Source organism: Lepisma saccharinum, chromosome 6 (assembly GCF_977018435.1).
Source record: "Lepisma saccharinum chromosome 6, izLepSacc3.1, whole genome shotgun sequence".
Taxonomy (NCBI): domain Eukaryota; kingdom Metazoa; phylum Arthropoda; class Insecta; order Zygentoma; family Lepismatidae; genus Lepisma; species Lepisma saccharinum.
This window is the reverse complement of record NC_139234.1, coordinates 2928626-2941708: the sequence shown is the minus strand read 5'-3', so window position 1 is coordinate 2941708 and position 13083 is coordinate 2928626. Positions and strand designations below refer to the sequence as shown.

Genomic DNA, 13083 nt, shown 5'->3' with positions numbered 1-13083 from the left:
AGTGCTGAATGATTTGCTGTTTAAGTTTAAGAAGAGGACACGATTGTTTGTTGTTTGAGGACAAAAGAATCTCAGCTGTATTAAAATATATCACCGTGATAAGAGACATGTTTATTATTTGGAGGAGACATGCATTAACTTGGCAGAGGGAGGGGGCGGGGGGCGTACATTGAAGGACACCACCGTGCAAAACCACCGGCAGGGCTGAAGAAACAGACGAGAAAAGAAGAGGAGAAGGGGGAGGCTTATTGTTTCACCCACTGGCAGCAATGAAGTCTATGTTGAAGGTGCATATTTACTGTTCCGTGCAAAGAAAGGGTGATTATCAGCAAGAAATGGACAGACCAAGATTTGAATCCTGGTTTAGTGAAGTGATTCATAAACTGAAACCAGAGTAATAGCAGCAGACAATGCACCTGATTGTCACCAATAAAAAATCATGCTTTTTTTGCTGGTATAACTTGAAGTGCGTGTGTCTTACAGTAACAGATGTTTTGCGAACGAAGCAACCAAGTTTTTCATAAATGTATTTCTTTCTAAACCAAAAACAATAATTTGTCATTAAATTCAAGATATTTACTTTAATCTTTGTTTATTTTTCTTCGTGCGTGCTCGAAATATACACACATGCTCTCATGTTTAAAAGTTATTTCGCATTTATATTAAGTAATGACACATTTATTAAATAATCTATGCGCAGAAAGTACTTCTAAAATATGTTTCAGGAGACAAAAGAAGCAAAAATACATTCCTACATTCTGCTTGACATGCATGCGGATTTTTAATGTTGCGCGGTTGGCAATACTGTGGATTTTCTCAGTGTCTCCGATGTAAGCAGCTCGATGGTTGAGGAAAGACTGGCACGAAGATTCTGAGCTCAGTTCTCGCGCGGATTGATACATAAAACCTGCTGCAAACTTAGCTTGATGCTTGGCTTATATTACCTGATTTCAATGGCCATCACCACTTTTAAGGCAGGAACGTGTAAGAACATTGATTGACGGTGGCACACAGCAGAGCATTGCGGTTACTGCAGAGGCAAGAGCACAATTGTCAGGAGCAAAAGCATTAATCAACACGGACATTTATAAATGTGGCAGAAAAACAATAAAAACATTTCTTAGACCCATTCTTTTTTCTTTTAATCATTTTTAACCTTTTTGTAATTTTTAAATCCTGGAATTCCCTGATGGAGGAATAGGAAACACTTCTGGAAAATGTTCAATAAGAAGAATTGTAGTTGTAAGTTGTACTTTTTTTTCACTATTTTCTTTAGACATGTTTTCAGTGGTTATATGAACATGAAAAAAGTATTTTTTGGTAATGTAGGTTTTTGTGATTTTTTTCTTCTTTTTAATGGCCAATTTTCTTTTCTTTATTGGTTAACTTAGGCATCTTTCAGAACAAGGTGACAAACAGGGGTTTCAAACCAAAGTAACTAGAAGTGTCATGGACCCCTCCAGTCTAGAAAAGCATTGACTGCATGTACAACGAACAGACTGAAGGATCATGGTGTACGCTATTGAGCAAATGGTATGCAAGGAGCAAGCGAAACATGTAGCTTGCCCTGTCACTTGGGTATGAAAGATTGCATTTCCTTCCGAAGGTTTGTTTCCAAGTGGCATGTGCTGCTTGTCACCTTTTGTCTGAAAGCTGCCTTACGCAGCCTCACCATTTTTCTAGATTCCGGCATGCATTTGAGTACATTTCCCCTTGTCTTTCCAGGACGAGATCGGACTGAAAGAGTGGGCATTGTCTTTGCGCTCGGCTCACAAGTGTTCGCTAGAGCTCCTGGGAAACATGGCGAAGAAAGCTGGCAAAATCTACGGCACGGAACGAGACGCAAACAACAAAAACCCTTTCATCGCAAGGAACACCAACGGCAACTAGCATCCTAACGCATAGAGCAGAATCGATAGCTTCACGGCTCACCTTTATAACTGTGGTGGCACCTCTCCCCTTCTCCCTACTACGAGGGAGACCAACTAGCCTAGCCTCTCTAGGTATCCACATGCTGTAAGTGTGCCCCCAGATCTGCTAAAAAAGAAACAAAGAAAATAATCCCTATTTGCCCAGCTGTGGTTAGCATGGAACGGAGAGAGAGAGTACCGCCATGCAGGAAGAGGGTCACGTGGCCATTCTTGCCAAACGGTTTTGTCACGAGCATCTGGAAGTTCACTTGTAGGAACGTCAGTTTTATATGTGCGTGTGTAAATATGTGCGAGTGTGCGTGAGTGCGTCGTCATCAAAGTAATTATTTCCGTATGACCCCCATCACATTACAGCAAGTTAACTTAAATAGACTCGTAATACAAGGAAATGCAGTTATTCCCTTCACCCCTTTTCTTCTGTCTCCCCCTTTTCCGTAGATGTTAGCAGTGCCAAGAAACGATAATACACGTCTCCAGTGTTTTCCTATAATTTTCCTGCGGAAGTATATAGACTGGCAACACTAAACGACGTCCTCCCCTTTTTTATACACTGTCACAATCATCATCATCATTCATCTTCACCGAAAGAGGTTGGAAGGACATAAATCACTTGTAAATCCCATTCCCATTACGTCATTTAATCATTAGGAGGAGGCCATATTGAAAATGTGAACTTCGCAAGTGTAAGTCGGTTATAATATATTGTATAGCGATTAGAATATAAATTAGCTCAGTTCTATGTTTTCATGTGTTATCGTGCCACTGCTACTAGTGTGCGTGCATATATTGTGAAGGCGATGAATAAATTATGATGCAGGTTGTATCGTCTGTACTGTGATGCCAAACACCCACACACACGACCCTATTCTGCAGGCTTCGTATTACATAAAACGAGAAGTTAAGAAAAAATAATAATATTAATGTAATAATAGCTTCATGTGCTGTGATGTTTCTTGGATTTCCACCTTTCACCTTTTTATTCCAATTCCAGATGTGTCTTTTTAATGTCAGAATGGTATTTTTTTGGACGGGGGTTGGGAAGAAGTGGAGTAAATTTGTTACATCGTGTTAAAGCTATTTTCCATTTCTTTTACCCTTTCTCTGTTGTCCTGTTCGAACACTGAAAACAAGCTGACATTGGATCTTTTTGTGGCCAACGCAACATAACCCGTTGTAATTCTCTACCAGTCTCCTTTCCTGCTCTTTCTTTTTGAAGCACATTTACAGAGCTGATGCATTCAGACATTGTGCAATTCATTTTTTCCTAAGTTATGTTATATGAGTTAAATGTGAAGTGCACCATGTGTATCACAGACTATTTTTCATTTCTGTGTGCGCTTGTGTAAATATTAAGTAAAAAGTGCATGTAATATAATTTTATTATTATTATTATTATTATTATTATAACTGGGAGAAAAAGCAAATGTTTAATAGTAGCTTCTGCTTCAGATAGGTTTACGCTGCTCATTACTTGTATATATCATTGAGGAAATGTCCAGACCTTTGTAAGAGATAAGTTTCTCTCTATTTCTATTCAAGCATGTTCATAGTATTTATGAAACCAGTTTTAATTTGACTTGTATTTTAACTGAGAGAGAATTCCTATGTATTTACAGATAGCTATATTATATATATATATACATATATAAAATTACATTGTTATTGTTAAATATAATTTATACTGTTTTATTTTGTATACTGTAAACTTATATGTGTATATTATATTTTTGCATATTGCAAAAATCACAGTGGATAACTTTTGAAAAAGCTATGTTTGTGCTGTTATGTGTGGAAAGGAAATACTACCCCAATTTGGCAAATGTCACGTATTTATTTGTAGATAATGTATCACTTTGCAATTAATGCGAGAAATGTATGAATGCCGAGAGTTGAATTTAAATCATACGCAAAACACATCATAAGAATTAAGTTGTTGACTACTTATCAAAGCTCTTCAAGTAAACTATGTGACCAAAATCTTCCTCGAAAGTTCTTTGGGTACTTTTTCATTTTGGCATCACTTTAGCTGTTGGGATGTATAACTTACGTGGTTTGAAGATTTCATGCTGTAGGGAAGTCTTACATTTTGTGTCATGAACTATGTATCTACTTAAAACCATCGAGTCCACTCTTTTTAATCCATTTATCTGCAGTATTTGTGTGTTTTCCTTGAAATGCTGACTTTCCCCTGTTGGAAATTTAGTGTAGGGTTGTTACATAATAGTTTAGCAGATGAAATTTACCATTTACATGATTCAAAGTGTAACAACCTTGCCACACACTCTTGCTTAGTTCTTAAGGTGTGAGAATTGGTGTAAATATTCATACACTCGCAGAAAATGGAATAAGCGCTTCATTTTATCTCTATTCTAATGATTATTTCTTTGTATCCCCAGAAATCACAGAATTCACTAAGTGACACATATTGCTTTTTTTGCTGCAACACTGTAGGTAACGACATGCAGTTTTTCAACCTTACAGTTGTGGTGAGATAGGTGCAAGAATATGGAAAAATAGCAGGACCTACTTTTTATTGAACCCAGGGACCATCCTCAGGAATTTGTTTTCGGATAGACAAAGGACTAACCTCGTCTCAATTGCCGAGCTCGGTCCAGAGGCAAGAGTCTTATGGTTAGATAAATACAGTGACCCAGTGATGTGATGCCACAAAGAATAGCTGAAATGAGGCTCTTTGACTATATCTTCATAGATGATGTACTATCCTCTACAATTCAGTAGATTATTGAGTGTTTTGAAATGCCTTTTTTTCCTTTCTTCAGTATAAATGCTACATAAAAGGTACACTCTATATACTACTGTAGCAGTCTCAGTGCCCAACCTTCACGCAATGATCTAGTCAGTAGAGGATCTGATTGCCAAGTGGGAGACCTGGGTTTGATTCCCAGGGTGGCTGATCTAAGATCAGAATTTTTCGGGCCTTGTACCCACATAAAGTGGCTCTGGGGCTCACGTAGCCTCAAATAATTGGGCACCTTGGTTCAACTCTGGAAGATAAAGGTGGCAGGAGCATGGTGCTAATCACATCCACCTCCAGATTGAAGAATGTGTGGGGCTCTACCCCCACATCCCCCCTATACATGCCTCATGGTATGGTGCACGGGGAACTTTACCCTTTTTTTTATTTTACGTCACATTTCTACAGTTCAGGGGCTTGCCTAGCCACTCGTCAATGACTATTTGTGGGGGGAGGAGTTGTAAAGTCAGCCAGGGCATGGTTCCGATCACATCACCTCCACTGTGGCCAAGATTGAGGCCCATGTGCATCTTCATGGCTTGCAATGCACTCTGTAGAACTTACCTTTTTACTTCATTGTGACAATGAGGATGGATGAATGATGAACTGATGGAATAGATGATGGGAGAATCACAGTGTAATAGGAGAGATACTTTAAAAAGGGGAATATTTGATAAGTGTAAAGAATCCAAAATATTAAAACGAGTCGTAAAGCACTTTTTAGGGTCTTATCCCTCAACCACCCTCATAAAGTTCCTCTGTACGTCCCTGAATGTCCTCAGAGGAGCCATTGTACCAGGGAGTTTAGATTTTGTCTGTTGGGGTGAATATTATGCATTATATTCAGAATGGTTTTGTTACTAACCACAATGTCCTACTCTATACACATGTAGTTGAACAATTGCATTAAAACAGTAGATTTTATCTACTCTAAACACTTGTAATTTCCAACAGGGGTATCACTGATTTACATATCTGTACAGCAGTTAATAAAAAATGTAATATAGACAATCATTTTGGCGATTTGTGGTTTCCAAGTCAGAGATGAAATCTTCAAACCAAGTGACATTATTATTATTTGACTAGTTCAATGTATAACTGTTATTTTAGCATGAAGTTCAAGAATTTTAGCATTTACACAGCATTTATTTAGTAATATAAATTTAGGACCATTTCTGCTTAAAATTGCTTGACTGGTGGCACATGTTTTTTCAAACTGATATTTTTTATATAGATTAATATAGAGATCTCTTTTCCATTAATTCTCAATTTCAAATTAAAAGCTTTGTATGTGTGTGTTTTTACTGACCCATATTCATAAATTAGTTTTTCGTACGCATTTTGGTATTACAGGACTATTGTTAAGTTGAACTAGGCACCCATTTCATATTCTATGTGCATTTGTTCTAGCCAGTGCCACATATGATGAAAAGTTTTGTTGAGATCTCATCTAGAAAACTGCTTTTGTAATTGTAAAGTTACATTTCAACTATATTAGAATCTTGAAAGACATGATGCAAATTTCTTTACAAGTATAAAAAACTGTGCGTGTGTGCATGATTATTTTTTTTTTGCAGGTGTACATTATGTACAAATGAATCTCGCATATTGAACAATACCCTTAATGTTTCTCAGATTTTAAATAAAAACAATTAGAAATGGAAAGGAAAATGCTATTGTTAATGAAAACTAATGTAAAATTTTGAAATGTGCAAGTTAGTTAATAACAATTCTCATAATAATGGCAGAATTGAGAACAAGAAATAATGCTAATGACACACAAAAAAAACTTCTAAATAATACAGTTGATGTTGCATAATTGATGTCATTTTCCTTTATTGTACTGACTTCTGAAACACCTTTTTTGTGTGGCAAACAGGATATGTGACTAGGAATTACCTACATATGAATACTACAATTTTTATATATTGTTTTATTTCTGACTTTCTAATGAGGTTATATGATTAGTATTGTTTCCTTGCATATGAAGTTAAAGGAAGAGAACTACTCTTGGTTGCTAGGTTTTCTGAAAATAATGTTCTAAATTGACCTACAATTAGCATTTGTGTTGAAAATTATTGGGATAAGAACTTGGAAGTTATTATAAATTTGGTAATTATAATCAATGCCTAAATCAAACATTAAGTCTCTTTTGAAACATTTAGGTTTTTATCTAAAGTTGTACATTTTTTACTTATCTTGCACAGGGTAAGTCAAATAACAATTAAGTGACACAGACATGCTAGTTTCATGTTTCTACATTTGACAAGTTTTTTGGATATTACTCATCTGCTTATGGCCAATTGTAGATTTGTTGGTTGTTTATTAGTGTAATACTTTGGCTGATAAAAGTGCACATTTTATGAATGATTGTTTCAAATAGTAATGAGATAAGCTATTCTTTCTTATAGTAAATTTGAATTGGTTTAATAACACTTTTAAAATGATAAAAATAATGAACATCCCAGCATAATCTGTGCTGAAAGTTTACGAAGGAGGGAAATAATGTAGGTGTAATATTATTTTCAAGTGATCCAACGAGCAATATGAAGGACAAATGTTTAAACTCAGATTTTTTGCTTTGAACTGCTGTAGCTATAGGACCTAAAGACTGCTTTCTCTCCCTGTCTCTGTCTGGTGCAACAGCCATTTGAGGGTGAAGCCCTGCGAGGCTCTTTTCACTGGGTGCAGTGCATTAAGTCCCATAGCTCCTGTTTTCTAGCTTTCAACAGTGGTGTCCATTGTGATGCACCCATGTAGGTCCTGTATTGTCCTTGCGATGCTGGGTCAACACAGACATTTACGCTTTCACAGATTTGAGTCGCAAGAAATGTTATTTCATTGAATACCAACTGCCACATTTTGTTGTAATTACTTGCATTATCCATCATAAGTGTATCTCAGAATCACTCTGTGTGTATATATGTGTGTGTGTTCAGTTAGGTTATGAAAGAAACTGATTGAATATCTTAACACTCCCCACTTTTTCAACCTTATTATTAGCTTAAAATTCCGTAGAAATTTTGGTTTCTATCATTCAAAAATTCATACCTTTCCTTCTGGTTAAGACCTCTGGATAGCATTGTCATAATGTTGTTGCTTTGTGATCAAGAACTCCCACGTTCAATCTCTCATGAGGACACGTTGTACAGTGGTTTCCATTCCACTTTAAACTGTAGGACCAGTCTTGAGCCATGTCTGAGCATAAAGTGGGCTAAAAACAATTTTTTTCCCCTTGTAATTAACTAGATAACATGTCTTTGTCATGTACACTGGTTAGAAACAACAAGTTTTCAAAATTTGTTGCCTCGTTGCACCTAGAGCCACCAGACAATTTGCCCATTGTGTACCAGGAAGGGATTCTAAGTTCAAATCCTGTGGACTGCTCGGGGATCTCATATTAATTTTCCCCTCATCAGTTCATCCTCATTGTTGCAATTTCCAACATGACATTCCTTTCACATGGGAAACTGCCCTACCAGTGGCTAACCAAATGACCACTCTCAAGCTTCTCAGCATGTGTAGTAAATAATTGTAAAATATCTAGTGTTGATGAAGATTTTCTGAATCTCAATTACCTTTTTTTGAAAAATACAATGTCTTCTAACCCTCTCTTTTTCTTCTCAATGTGTGTGTGTTGCTGTCAGTACCTCGTGAAGCCTATTTTTACCATCTCGGTTGCACACCTGTTGTTCCTTGGATCGAGGGAAATGACATCTGCTCTAGATCCTCTTCCACTGTCTAGTACTTTACCGTAGATTATAACATTCCGCCTTCTCCTAGTAGCTGCAGGAACACTGATATTGTGGATGTCTTGGTAACCCCATTATTGGCTTGGCAAAGACTTCTTTAGTTGATCCATTGTTGGTTTTACACAGGATTGCCTTCCATGCAGCAGCTATTGTTGAGCTCAAAATTTTCTACATTCATGTAACATGTAACTCGGTCGTTAATGAAATTATTTGCAGAATGCGAAATATGACAAATTCTGTATGTAGAAGCATTTCTCTGATTTTGATGAAACTTGTGGCATTCAAAAGATAATTTTGTCTTTAATATGTTCATGAAACAGTAATTTGTATACCTCCAACTCAAAGAACATAAAACTCGATAACAATACTAGAAAATAAACAAAACGTCATAGCAAGAAGTACCGCCAAGATAGAGAGAGCTGGCTCCTGCATAGCACAATTGTTAGCACAGCCCTGCTGCGAGCAGCCCCAGGTTCAATCCTTACTGGGAGCTATATTTTCAAGCCATGTTCTTACCATGTGTCACCCAGTGAAAATCCACTTGTCACATAGAAAGCAAATTTGATGACTGATGAGATATTACAAATGGTAAACAATTGGTGCAGAATTCAGTGATTTATACTTGAATGAATGTTTGGGATTATGATGATAATTTTAGTATTTCAGTTTCAGGAAAGAATTAACAAGAACAATATATTTAATAGCCATCCAGCAACGTTAGTTTTAAAATATCCCCAAATTACATGATCCTATAATATAGGTTTGTATAGTAATATTTAACTGATTCAATTAATGTGTCATCATTAGTAGATCTATAATAAGGCAATTTTTGAATAAATCTGAAATATTATCAGTTGTTAATAACAAATAATGTTTCATGTACACAAGACTAAGGGGCAGAAAATCCCTTTGAGGCCCCAGGCCTGGTCCTGCCTGTATAGTGCATCAACTCTCAGTGCTACTTTTATAAAGTGATTTTCTATGCCAAAAAAACAGCTCTATTTGCTCAGTATTTTGCTGTGAAGTAGTTTGAAGCTCTTAAATGCAAATGTTCACATATTGTGAAGCTCAGCACTTGAAAAGTATAATATTCAGATGAAAAAAAGTTGCAATGATAGGGGAGGTTAAACATTCGTAATGTATAAAGTGACAAATATGCCCCTTTGCCCCTCCAAATTATCTAAGCATGTCAAGATTTACATATTAAGGTTGAACCATAGCCTGCAGAAGATAGCTCATTAGTTGCTGAAAAGATAACACAACGTATTTCACCTGATCAGAAGTGGAATATGAATACCAACCATGGAAGAATGTTCAAATCATAAATACGTAAAAAAGAAAAAAAAAATCTGAAATAAGGAGTTGAATTTAAAAGAAAAGAAGAAAAGTACTATATCATGTGCCATGATTTAAAATATCCATGTGAATTATTTGGTGCATTTGGCTGAAAATCTAAAAAACTGTCGAAGAGCTCATATTGTTATTGAAAACAAGATCATTGCCTTCTGTGTGATTTTTACCTTACAGATCCAGTCCCACAAGGCTTTGAATACTTCATTTGTGCACCATAACACACACTTTAAAATTAATGCCAAAGGAGGGGAAATTTGAGACTGACATTGTTATTGTATCTTACCATGCTTGCACTTGGATCCAGTGTATGGTCTTTCCTCTCAAAAGGTTTACATTTTTAAGGCAACAGCAAAAGTTTTTGATTTTCAGAACATGTGACATTGTGTCTTGAATTTAATGAATTTAAACTGAATAGGAAAACCAATAGACATCTATTCTGCAAGAATGAAAACTGAACCAAACAGTCTAACGTAACAATCATTTGTAACATTGCAGATGAACAAAAGAATGTAATTAATGATAATCCCATGGCTTTGAACCATGGTCATTATTACAGCAGTGGAAAATATGATGACTTCCCAAAAATATTTTGTATCATGTTGTCATGGTCCAGAGAAATTTCTGGCTCTTCCCAGAATACCAGTTTGAAAGACTGCATAAATCTAAGGATGGGGAGGGGGGGCTGTACTGTTTTTGCTCTAATTTGTTGTGCCTATATAGCTTTTAGGCAGTCTTAAGTTGATTTTCTTTAATCAACATTTTTGGCAACAATTAATACTACCATGAACATTGTTGACCAAGTGTATTATGCAGAAAATTGCACACGTTTCAATATTAACCACTGTAGGAACACAATTTGATTCCTGCTGTACAGTTAGGAAATCTTAAATATAAGTCCAACAACCTATGGCATTATTTGTGGTTCCCTGTTGAACTCCTGATGGACCTAAAGGAAATTGGTAGGGATGGAAAAGAGTATGTAGATCGTGCTCAGGATAGGGACAAACGGAAGGCCTGGCCTGTGTTGCTGCAGCCATGAACCTTCAGGTTTAAGAAGGCTAGAGAGTTAGTTAGTTAGTTGTTGAACTCCATCGAGTAATTGTTGCCATGCATAATCACAATTAAGCTTGCAAAATATAAAATAAATGTATTAACCATATATCATGTTTCCCTTTTAAAGATACAAGACCATGTGCAAATTTTCCATCATGTTTATAAGAGCCAGAATTGCATAATCATGAGAAATGGCAACTGGATAGATTCAACAAACTAAAAATTACAGCTTCATTTTGTAACTTGTAACTATTAATTTAGAATGCTGAAACGAAAACAAGGGAAGTAATTCATGATAGATTGAACATGATGCTGGTATAAGCACATTTAGATCACTTTACAATGTGACATGTCACAAGGAATTTTTAACCTGGTATACGTAGATTGTTTTGACAGGAAATGTTGCACAGCATAAATTATTAATTATGTCATTGAATGTATCGTGTGTAGTCTTTAAGCGAAGTTCGTCAGATGTATGTTGTTGAATAAACAACGGTTCGGACAAATAGTGAACTACACTGAGCCCAAGTTTCACTTTTTGTGTGAACTGACTTCAGATATTCACTGTTGTGTAGCTAATCGTCATTATGTGTTGATTGTATTTACATATGAACTAAATATATTGGTGTCAAAATGTATTCTAAGAATGCTGTGCCACATCGTGCAATTGCATGATAAAACCAGGTACCCCTTACAACTGCACTCTCTTGATTCAAGAAAGATATCAGGAGGATAATGAAGGATTTGCAACAGTAAGGGGGCCTAATCTTGTGAAGCTTGGAATGAGTTTTAAATTTTGACCAAGTAGGTTATTACTTTCGATTGCTATGGCAAATAGCAGTGACGATAGAACGGGGAAAACCAGGTTGAAGTTTCTTTTGACACAGAACATTTTATCTCTGAATTTGTGTCATTATACATTATGAACAGTTCAAATAGTATTCACTTTAAATATTCTTTCAGCTTGAAGGTATTGTGTGCCAAACAGGCATTCAGATGTTAGAAGCACTATCTTTGGATGGAATAGAACTTGCTAGACATAGTAATGTAAAAAAAATTATAAGTAATCATCAGTGAAAAGTTTTCATTATGCTGACAAAAAAAACTGGTGCTGATGCAGCGTAAATTGTGTGTTCCTCATAGTAGGTTTTTCTGACAATAGCATAAAAATTATCATGCATCGTCCCTACTAGCCAGATTTGTCAGCAATGCACGTTACCTTTTCTGGGTGAAACATTGTAAGGCTGCGTATATAGAGTATCATGATGTGATTCAAATTATCACATCTTAAAATGAAGTGAAGTCTGCATCAGGGTTCAAAACTGGACCCTGATGTTTCTGTACCACTTGGCAACCAACATTTAAGCACCCAGATGAGACTCAAAAGCAAAAAGTCATCTGACAAAACTAATGTATAAGAAAAGAGAAAAATATACTTGAGTGATCCCATGAAAAATGAAACCAAATTGTCAAATGTATATAAGTCACTCAAGTTTACGACTGACTGTCTAATGTTTGGATCAAACTATCTGATGTATTGACGTAACTTTTTCTCACTGCTGTAATGATGTCAGCAGAAAAGTTATGTCCATCACACTGGTCATGTAAAAATTTTACATTTGGGAAATTTTAATTGCACTGTCCACTTTATAAAAGCATGTTCTTTGCATTTCAGAAGTTTCTTGTTAGGAGCTTCCCAATTTCCTCACGATGGTGGGTTACCACCGGCCCTACACGTAGGCTGAATAAATTCCGACCAGAGCCGGATTCGAACCTACGCCGTCCCGTAGCGAACGATCTCAAGATGAGTGAACACCTTAACCCGCTCGGCTACGGAGGAGGACTTTATTTTATTTATTATGGTCATCTCGCAAATATGGCAGTCGTCAAATGAAGAAAAAATGCTCTCGTATTTTATCTGAGTTAATCCGTAACAGTACAATTTTTATCAATATCTATAGAATAATTACAGCCTAAATCTCCAAAATATAACAATGTAAAATTCCTGTCAACATTGACTTTGAAAGGTAAAATCAAGCTTTCATGCAGTTAGTTTAAATGAATGCACGAGATAAAAGTTTGAGAATTTTGCATCATATAATTATGGAATTACCCATGTGCACATTTTAGCACTGTGCAACAAATTTATTAAAAATATTTTGTCATTTTTATATTGCCACATGTCCTGAAAGATGAAACATTTTCGTTACCTTAACTTGTGGAAATTTTTTCTGTCATG

At 36.0% G+C, this 13083-nt stretch overlaps 1 protein-coding gene across 1 annotated transcript in view; it reads left to right on the top strand.

Moving 5' to 3' along the window:
• Positions 1–12723, top strand: part of Gprk1 (G protein-coupled receptor kinase 1) — a 292624-nt gene extending 279901 nt beyond the window's left edge. Inside the window, exon 16 of the mRNA XM_083123371.1 lies at positions 1726–12723. Within this exon, the coding sequence (XP_082979497.1) occupies positions 1726–1890 (165 nt within the window). The 3' untranslated portion in view covers positions 1891–12723. The remainder of the gene's footprint in view (positions 1–1725) is intronic.
• Positions 12724–13083: the final 360 nt, after the last annotated feature.